The 10,000-nt window shown below is 33.6% G+C and overlaps 1 protein-coding gene across 1 annotated transcript in view; it reads left to right on the forward strand.

Moving 5' to 3' along the window:
* Positions 1 to 7,878, forward strand: part of Cisd2 (CDGSH iron sulfur domain 2) — a 9,810-nt gene extending 1,932 nt beyond the window's left edge. Inside the window, exons 2-4 of the mRNA XM_043030742.2 lie at positions 1,297 to 1,379; positions 3,191 to 3,307; positions 6,977 to 7,878. Of these exons, the coding sequence (XP_042886676.1) occupies positions 1,297 to 1,379; positions 3,191 to 3,307; positions 6,977 to 7,066 (290 nt within the window). The 3' untranslated portion in view covers positions 7,067 to 7,878. The remainder of the gene's footprint in view (positions 1 to 1,296; positions 1,380 to 3,190; positions 3,308 to 6,976) is intronic.
* Positions 7,879 to 10,000: the final 2,122 nt, after the last annotated feature.

Genomic DNA, 10,000 nt, shown 5'->3' on the forward strand with positions numbered 1-10,000 from the left:
TATTAATGGGTAACTTAGAATTTTACTTTACTTTATTTCATATTATTTCATGTCATTTCATATTCTAGTTTAGTTTAGTTTATAATGATATTTTTAACATGATAGATAAGATACTGATGATATGTATGATATGATGAGGAATATGATATCATATATGATACATATGGTATGTGAAATGAATAAAATAGTGTGATATAAATGAAATATGATATGAAATGCACAGATATGTTGAGTTGCATCTGGACTCTTGTTCTTCATCTTGCCACCATTTTGGAAAATTTAGTCCAGTGTTTATCATAGTGCATAATAAATTCATATCTGCTGTTGTGTTGCATATGCAGCCCTTGCAAATGCTGCTGTGCATTTACCAGGATAGATGAGTTGCAAGCAGTTGTGATTGTAGGATGGAAGAAGGTATTTCCAAGTATAATGATGCATTTGGTATCTGTAATACATACATGCATTAAGAGAATGTAAAAGATAAGGAGAGAAGAGGATTGATAAGAATGAGTATTTTAAGTGCATACGATTGTCTGTCATCTGTTATCTGTTCAAGTTTATGACAATAGACACCTGTCGTGGGTGGCCTGGGATAGTTATGTTTGTTACACTTGTAAGAGTTAAGTTTGAAACCAAACACTTTCTCCCATCTATACATTGCTGTGGCAATTGTCAGTAGAGAAAAGTGCTGATGTGGTTGCATCAGTCACTTTTTAATGTATTACATGCTGTTTTATTTAAATTTCTCCCTCCAGCACCAACATTAACCTTGCCATCAGACATCTTTCCTAATGAGGGCAATTTTTTTTAAAGATATTTCAAAACAACACCCAAACTTAATAAGGGATTCACTGACTTACTTTGCAGGCTTGCATTATTGCAGGAAAGAAGTGAAAATCAAATTTCAAATTATGCAAAAAGGATTGATTCAGAGACTACAAAAATTAGTAGATGTCTTGGTATAAGAATTCTTGTTCAATAATTATTATTACACTTCTACATATTCTATAAGTGCTGATACTTAGTCCATCTTGGTTAGGCAGTAAATGAAGGTATGCTTCTTTACAACTTGGCCCTCTGATGCAAAGTTTCTAATAGCAATAGGGTTACAATTCTAAGATGTCTTTCCTCCTCTGATGATGATTTTCTCATCAAAGACAACAGTTCAAAATATGAGATGATCCGATGCTTGAATTTGCCCATATGAAAGTTGACCAGATTGATGTTCTCTCACTTTAAAAATATTGTTATTTTTTGTTTCTCCCATCTAAACATGAATTGATTGTTGTGTAACAGTTTCAGACTGGGCCTCCCTTATTCCCTTTGGCATTGCATGTGCCGCTGTTGGATTCGGTGTGAAGACCGCTGTGGACAAGAAGGTGAGTGAGATTTTTTTATGGTGATGCTTGAGTACTATCAAGGAATACACTGTTTATGAAAATTGATATTTGTCAATTGAAAGTGAGGCTAGTAGAATCCAGATTAAGATAAACATGTATGAGCACAAACCATCTTTTATGATTTATTTGTTAAGAGATAGGGAATAGGTTGTAAAGTTCAGTGTGGACTTTGTTAGCTCTAATTTTCACTGAATCATTTTCAAAAATTGATCTTGTTCTAGTGCTATACTATACTTATTGATGATAATGTTGAAACATGGAAAAAATAATTATTTGATCATATAATTTGTTATATTTTATATGTATATCTATAGTATTATGGATGGGAATGGTAATGAATTTTTATCTTATAGCATTAACCCTCTCATGATGGGTGGTATACTACTGTACTGCGCATTCTAGGCCCGTTCGCTGGGGACACGATACGGCGTCATTTATTTAACTGATTTAGGCCTATGCGTTCGAGAGCCCCAGCATTATGACATGCAAGGCTGGAATGCTCCCATTGTGAATGGGTTAACAGTATATTTTAATGAAATTTTGGAGGACTGAAAATTGATTAATGTTTATATCTTACATTGTGTTGTAAATTTAGAGCTGATTATGGTTTCTCCTTTAAAAAATTGTTGATATTAACAGCATTTCACAGTTAGTCTTTGTTTCTTTTTTTTCTTGTTTTTGCTTCCTTCACCACTATTTGCAAGTACAAAGAACCAAACTTTTAAGGGAGGAATAAGCTATGTGATGTCTGTGTAGTGAGACTGATCAATTGAAGATTTTAGCTCTACTTTTATCTGCATGTAGGGAGTGTGTTTATGATTGTTTGTAAAAGGAGAATAAAATTTTCGAAAGTAAGAATATAGAAATAGAATTAAAAAGTAAAAAGAAAGATGAAATATCAGACAATGAATTGGACTGCACTTATGGTTTATTCTATTACTAAAATAGTTACTGCATTCATTCTAGACCCTACAATATTGTACAAACACTGAACAAGGGCTATCACTCGACTGCAAAATTTTGTGCACTTTTTAGTCTACAATCTATTCTCTTCAAGTTGTTTACTCCCTATCACATGAGTGTGTGCTCTTCAATCTGTACTCACATTTGTAAGCAACTTGAATGTTGCTCACAAATTCTTTGGTGGCACATCAGGGCTGGCTTCAAAATATTTTTATATTATAACTGCACAGTATTATTTTACCATTTTCCAAGATGATTATAGACCATAAATCTTCATTATCCTAAAAAGAAAGAAAGAAAAAAATCAATATATGGGTACTACTTTAGGTCTAGCTCTCCTAGCCCATTCATGCCAGGGCTTATATTTGTCTGATGCCACTCTTGCCGACTAGATAACAAGCACGCAGTGACTAAGCGTTAGACCTATCCCTGTGCGATGCCATGATGCGCCTCTATGTGTGGGGGGGGATAATCAGTTTTTTTTTATTTTACATTATTTTCACATATGAAAAAAATGTGTATACAAATGGACTTCTTATGTTTATGTACATATGTAATGATGTAAAAAGTACATAATCTGGGAGAAATCATTACTTGATAGGATGTCACCCGGCATTAATAGGTTAGTAACCTAGATAAGGGACCTAGTCTTGATTAAAATATGAGAAGCTCTTTGCTTGGACTTGTCCTTTTGTGAATAGTTATACCACAGGATGAAATAAAATCTGCTCATAGCAAGGAGAGTCTCATTATATCTTTTTATTCCATTTTGAAATTAACTGAATATTGAATGTTGAATGTTCTGAATTGCACCGCAATATTTTCAGATTGGTGCCCCTGTCAATCCCGATATCAGGAAGGGAGAGTCCAAGGTGGTTGATTCTGTAGACATTGAAGACCTAGGCAACAAGGCCGTCTTCTGCCGTTGCTGGCGCAGTAGCAAGGTAATGGAAAATGCCAAGATCGTTTGTGTGGTAGCATATAGAAGAGAGGGTTGGTTTGCTTTGATTAACATTAAGCTTTATCTTTTGTATTTCCTTATTAGTATTGCTATTGCCATTATAGTCATAAGCATAATTATAGTTATGATTATGATTATGCTTTATGTAAATCATTATCATATACCATTATTTTTATAATTGTATATTTTTATTATTGTTATTTTACATTTTATTTATTTTTCATATATTCATTTATTTTTTGTTTATCTATTTATTTATATGTTTATATATATAGGTATTAATTAATGGATTAAACAAGTAAATTGAATTTTCATATTTATTTTCTTTGTGGTGGGGATGGGTGAATTGCTTGATATATATTTTCAGATTTTTAAACTTGTAATAGTATGGGATAAAGGATGATAATGTATTTGTATATATTGTAAATTTCACAATCTTTCTTGGACACTATTTTGTGATTTTCATGAAAACAGTTTATAATCTCATGCATAATTATTTCCATCATTAGCTCAATGATGACAGGAGTGTATATAGCTCACTCTTTATTTTTTTCTTTAAATGTAAATGCATCCTCAATTACATAGTCACCAAAGGGTCAAATATTAAGCTACCTGACCTCACCTATTTACCCCTTTCCTCAAAATGTTGGGAAATTTTTGTTTTTTTATTACTATAATTATATTAAGACATAATGATAATGATGATATTGATGATGACAGATAGAAATGATGACTACTGTGGTGACAACATTAATAATGATAATTATAATAGTAGATGTAAAAACTCTAGGGGTAGGATAAACAGAGGTCAAGAGTGATGGTAATTGACTACTTAATGTCTAAGCATGTGTGTAGTAGTCTATGTACAAAAAAAGAAAAGAAATAAAAAACAGTCGACAGTGCATGTTCCTACCATCAACAGTTTATAGAAAAGTGTAGATCTTGGTGAAGAAATCTTTGTTTTTATGTATTTGTAATTGAATTGGTTGGTAGTAGAATCCCTCTTGAAGGTATTACACTTCATTGAATAGAAAGGTTTCCATGTAGAAGCAACTTTGGTACAAAATTAAAGGTTTACAATAAACTGCCACATCAGTCATGTCATATGATAACCTTGTGTCCACCATATTGAAAGCATCAAGATGTGATATTCTTTTTCACAATTAATGATTCTCTTATATAGATAAAAAAAAGAATGTCCTAATGCTATGTTTAAAGATTATGAGAAATCATTCATTAAAATTTAACTGACAGATGACAAACTTGAAATCCCTGTCAACAGCGACACCCCTCAAAAAGCAACTCCATGAATGTTTGTAGTTGAGGCAATTGCTAATTACACATAGAAAATACTATAGATTTACCAAATGTTCAACTAAATATTATTTTCATGAAATGTGTGTTTGAAATACATAAAATAGCAATTGTTTGCTAAGGTTAGAGGGGATTGAGTATTCAAGGGTATGTATATGACCTAGATAGTGAGCATGTGTCAAAATAATTTTTCATATTACAGTGGCATTTCACTTCGTTATTTTTTGCTCCAAATTCAGTCTGCAGTCTTGCATATGAGGTAAATCTATATGAAAAGATTTGTTAAGTATACTCCTTTTCTATATAAGTGAAAGAAGTGTAAATTAAGTTTGAGAACTCTTAGTCTCTTCTCCCCTACCCCTTTTGTGACAAATACTCAACCACATTTACCGAGAAACAGATTTGATGATTGGTCATTTATGTCTAGATGAAAATGTGAGATTAAAGGAAACCGCTGAATTATAAATAATTTAGACTATCCTGCAGGTGATCAGGAGTTGGACTGGGCAAAGGGGGTGTAAGCAAAGGTGTGAAAATATGTTGGTGATTTGTACTATTCCCATTATTATATACAGTTAAGGAAAAATAGTGTTCAGGTAATAGAGAGGCTGTTACTGCCTATCTAATGAGTGTTCTGATTGTGTGAGGTGTAGGTAGTGTTTTATTTTTTACCTTGCTATTCCATAAAAAGCTCCATGTAGTTATGCTCATCTTTGTTATTTTTTCTACTATACGATATCACCAAATAAATTCAGCTCATTACATTCAGTTATAAGGAGGAATATGCTACTGTAACTTTAGATATTATATTCATACATTGCTTGCGTTTAGCAGTAAACTGAAAGTTTTGTTACAATAGTAGTTTTGATAATAAAATTGAAAAAATAAGCAAATTTGGGCAGTTCAAAGATTTCAGGTCATGCCATAAGCAGTGTAAATGAAGTTTAGCATCTGTGGAACTAGTGTAGTATAAAATATAGTATTGAAGTTTGTCCTTTTTTAGAAAGACAAGAAAAATAACCTTTTGGGAAGCAAGAGACATTTATCTGACATTCCTGCCTGACCAATCTGCCAAAAATCACAAATGATTAGGCGTAAAATAATATATTTGATATTGCATATGTATTTTCTCAAGAAGATAGAGAAACCGCAGTGGGTGTTTGGTACAGAATTAGATAATGAAATTGGAGTATCACTGTAATGACTATAAAGAATAACTTATTGGCTGTTAATGTGATAGTTCAGGTTTTATTTTTACCTTTTTAGGGCTTTTAGAAATAATCCACTTGTAGGGGAAATTTTTTTTGTATGTGGTCTTGATGTGGTAATATGTGACATTTAGAACCTAAACTGATTATTGTTCATACTTTTACTTTTTAAAAACTCATAAATGAATATAAATTTGCCTGCACTTTGCCAAGGGCTCATAAAAGGATAAATTATATTCATTTAAATATAAGTATGTTCCATTAGACATGCTTTCAAATATTTCTGTCAATGACAAATTTCTGTTTGATTTCATTTAAATTTCAAAATGTTAAATATTTGTCCTACCTGTAATTGGTGTGCTTTTGATGTTGACCTTCATGCCAGTGTTAAATAATGAGATTGAATGTATGTGGCCGTTTCTTCTTTTTTGCTAGTCTTTTAACTGTTGTTTATAAAACATATTCCTTTGTTATATAGAATAGAATCAGCTAAAGGATCGTCTCCTGCAGCACATCTTTTTCAATGAGTGTGAGCAGATTTCTTAAGTTGCCTAAGCATGTCAAGAATAAGAATGAAAACTTATAGTTACATACATCTTGGTTTCATCTGTTATGGTCTTGTTAAGCTGTATCTTGTGGCAGCATTTTGGGTCTCCTTGCCTTGAGCTGTAGTGATAATTGCTTTTGTGCTTATTCACGTGGAATTGCTGTTGTATTGATGATAGTTTACGTGTGGAGTTCTGATGGTATTCTGGCAAAAGTTCAGGTTTGCTTTTGGGTATTTTAACTGGTATTAGATTAATGTGAGATGCTGGATATTTTTAGTTCAGTGGTGTTGCTGATGTTTACTGATGATTCTTGTGCTTGTAGCATTTCTTTCAAGAATTTGGTTTCACGGTAGTAACTGGATATTGAATGAGTCTCTACCATAACTGGTGGATATGTTTGCTGCTTTTGTATGTTTGGTTCATTAAATTTTGTAGAACAAACAGCAACAACCTGGATTTTCTCTTCTGTAGAATGAAATATCTAAAGTGAGCTTTCTTCACTGTGGCTCTTTTAATTTTCATGCAGGCAAAACCACAAAATTAATTTCTAATTAAGTTTTCTAATAAATTTTGTTCTTCCAGTTCCCGTATTGTGACGGCACCCACAATGGACATAACCTTGCCTGTGGTGACAATGTAGGACCCCTCATCATTTCGAAGAAGGACAAGTAGGAGCCTTTAGTGAGCACATTAAAACCATCTTCCTGGCACAATGAGCTTAAAAGAAATTGCTATGTGTAGAATGATTATTATCTATTACAATACAATATACTATAATAGCCAGTTAATTGTCTCAAAGATGTAATGAAAGACATAATGTAGTTAAATGTATTTAATCGAATATTACACTGGTTTGGAAACTGTATATATATATGTTCTAGTTTTATGTATTTAAAAAAAATGTATATTGCCTTTAAACAACTACAAAATACTATCAACTGAGTTTGGTTTGTGTGCCAGGTTTTATTGAGTACAAAGAATTGCTTGTCTTGATTAAAAAAAAAAAGTTTTGCTCTTGTTTCTGCCATCTTTTATTACCAAAGTACATAAAGATTTAGCACACTTTTAACAAATTGCACATGGGCCTATGCTGTAAGGGGATTTCCTCCCTTAGGCATTGTATAAAGAAGGGGAAGTTCTATGATAGATAAGGAATGTATTAAACACGGCTGTGAGGACAAGATGTTATATCATGTCTAAATGTTTGTTGGTTCTGTGTTGATACAAAATCAGATATTTAAATGCTGTTCCTCACTATAGTTTTGTTCAGTAATTTGTTCAATGGTACAAATAACTATGATCTTTTCAAAAATAAGAAACTTGAATTAATTAGCAGGCATGATCTTAAATTTTGCAAATCTGTATAAGCTTGAGTTAACCATCTGATACCGGTAGCTATTTCGGTTTAGTTTCTGTCTAAACATGCAGAAAAGAAAAAAATCTATACAAGTTATTTTGTCAATAAATAAATATGACATAACTGATGTTTTGTGTTTCAATTCCTTCTATTTATTTTACTTGTATTTACTGGGAGAATGTAAATGAACAGTGTTGAAAATATTTTGTTAAATATGTGTATAACTATAGCTTGATAAAACTGGCTTTTGAGTATTGCTGTTCTTATATTCTTTACAAAAGTCAGTCATATAAAGATGTCAGTATCCCATTTGATGAAGCTTTGTTCATAATTTAAACCATTCAATTGTGCAGATCATTGTCCAGTATCCATATATTTCTTTTGTTCGTCTATTTTCCATATTCTAATTATCTGAAAATGTATTTATGTTCAAGAGATTATCTCTGTTAAAGAGACTGTCCACTTATATTGTGTCTTAGAATACAAAATTTGGCAAGTTTAAAATATATGCATTGTTTACATCCTTCAGGCATTTACTATTCTCCTGTAAGCTTGAGAACCTTCCTTTTTTATGGGGGGGGAGGGAGGTTCAGCCATCAGAGGTGAGTCACCTTTTTTTTATTTTTTACCACAAATCCGATAAAAAAACTCGGTAAATGAAGGATCAGGATGTGTATTTGTATGCAAATATACATCTTAACAGATTAGTTACCTATAATCCTAGTGCATCAGTAAGACCGCGTACAGATGGATAGGACTCCTTTGGCAAAGCTTGCTTGTTGTGATGTCAGAAATGGAGAAAACGCAAAGCTTCGTTATTCCGGATAAAGCTTCGAAATTACGATTCTTTCTTCGCTCTTTCTCTACTTCTTGTGTCACATCAAGAAAATATGCTGAGCAATTGTAGGCTTTCCTAACTTGGGTGAAGTGACGATAACCTGACCTCACACTGATCTGGGGCCGGATCCAAGAAACGCTTTGCGGCGTCGCAGCTCGTCTGCGACCAATCAAAGAAACAACTTCCGACACAACTTTTGCGACTCATCAATCCTGTTGCAAATACACAGCTAGGACTGAAAACACTATTTGGTTACGCAATAAAAAGAGTAACACGGAAATATAAACTAAATTAGTTTGTTGAAAGCCCTGTGTCGCCAAATTAAGCAAAGGTGCGGGTGTCGGGTCGGACGTAGGACCACTTAATGATGGCAATGTTGTGATAATTGTGACTTTACATTTCATCACACTTTAGATAGTGATTCCTGTCACCTTTATCCTCTCCTGAAATAGGGGAGATTTAGGCATTTTGAGAGCGAGCCTCTCATTGGCATGCCAGTGTAATGACGTTTCTTCAAAGTCGTCGTTAAAACTGCTTCGTGATCGGGATGCAATGGGAGTCGCAACGGCTACGGGCGCAAAACTTGCGCCTAGGTGGATTTGCGCCCGTTAGTCGATATGGCCGGGTACCTTTTTACTAGGCATTATGTTACTAGGTTTTTGTTTTATGAGCTTTTTGTCTTTCCAGTATAAGGTCTTGAATCGTGTTATTAAGCCACGGTTGGTATCTCTTAGCTTCCCAGAACAGCGACAGATCTGGGGCCGGATGGTCTGTATTGCGAAAGGGGTTGTGTGAGATGATGGATATTAATTTATTTTTTTATTTTTTTTATTTATTTATTTTTTTGATTGCCCAAGGTGCTGTAACGATGTTGTAATGGTCACAACTGGCTTTAGATTTAATACAGATGTGAACACATTCTGGGCAAGCATTAAAGTCGGCCAGTATGATACAGAGGAGACATACTTTGCAAGGAGAAAAATATTTTCAATCATGTATTCTCTAAGACTATCTTTGGTAAAGAGCCCTAGATGGGAAATATATGCCGCAGATTACCAGCACACTGATTTCCCGAGCTGCGAGCCATAATAATATAATGACGTCCATTCCACTGATGAATGTTATCGTTTTATGACCAAGGCTTTTGTAGTCACTGCACCATCGACAGCATTTTGTTCGTCTGATAGTTCTGAGGCAGAAAACATTGGTATCGTAAATGATAAGAAGTTCTCTTCAGCGTTTCGGAGACATCCTTGGCGAGTCGCTTCCATCACCAAACACACTGGGTTCGGAAAGGATTATAAATGAACAAAAAAGACTCGTCGGCTTTGAGTCTATCGCCTTGAATGGTGAGGCTGGACTGGTAGAGTACGAGTGGCACATTTTTTTTTTTTGAATGCATTTACGCCAT

This window comes from Penaeus japonicus, unplaced genomic scaffold (assembly GCF_977035675.1).
Source record: "Penaeus japonicus unplaced genomic scaffold, GWHDUDI00000001_assembly GWHDUDI00000001, whole genome shotgun sequence".
NCBI classification, from domain to species: Eukaryota; Metazoa; Arthropoda; class Malacostraca; order Decapoda; family Penaeidae; genus Penaeus; species Penaeus japonicus.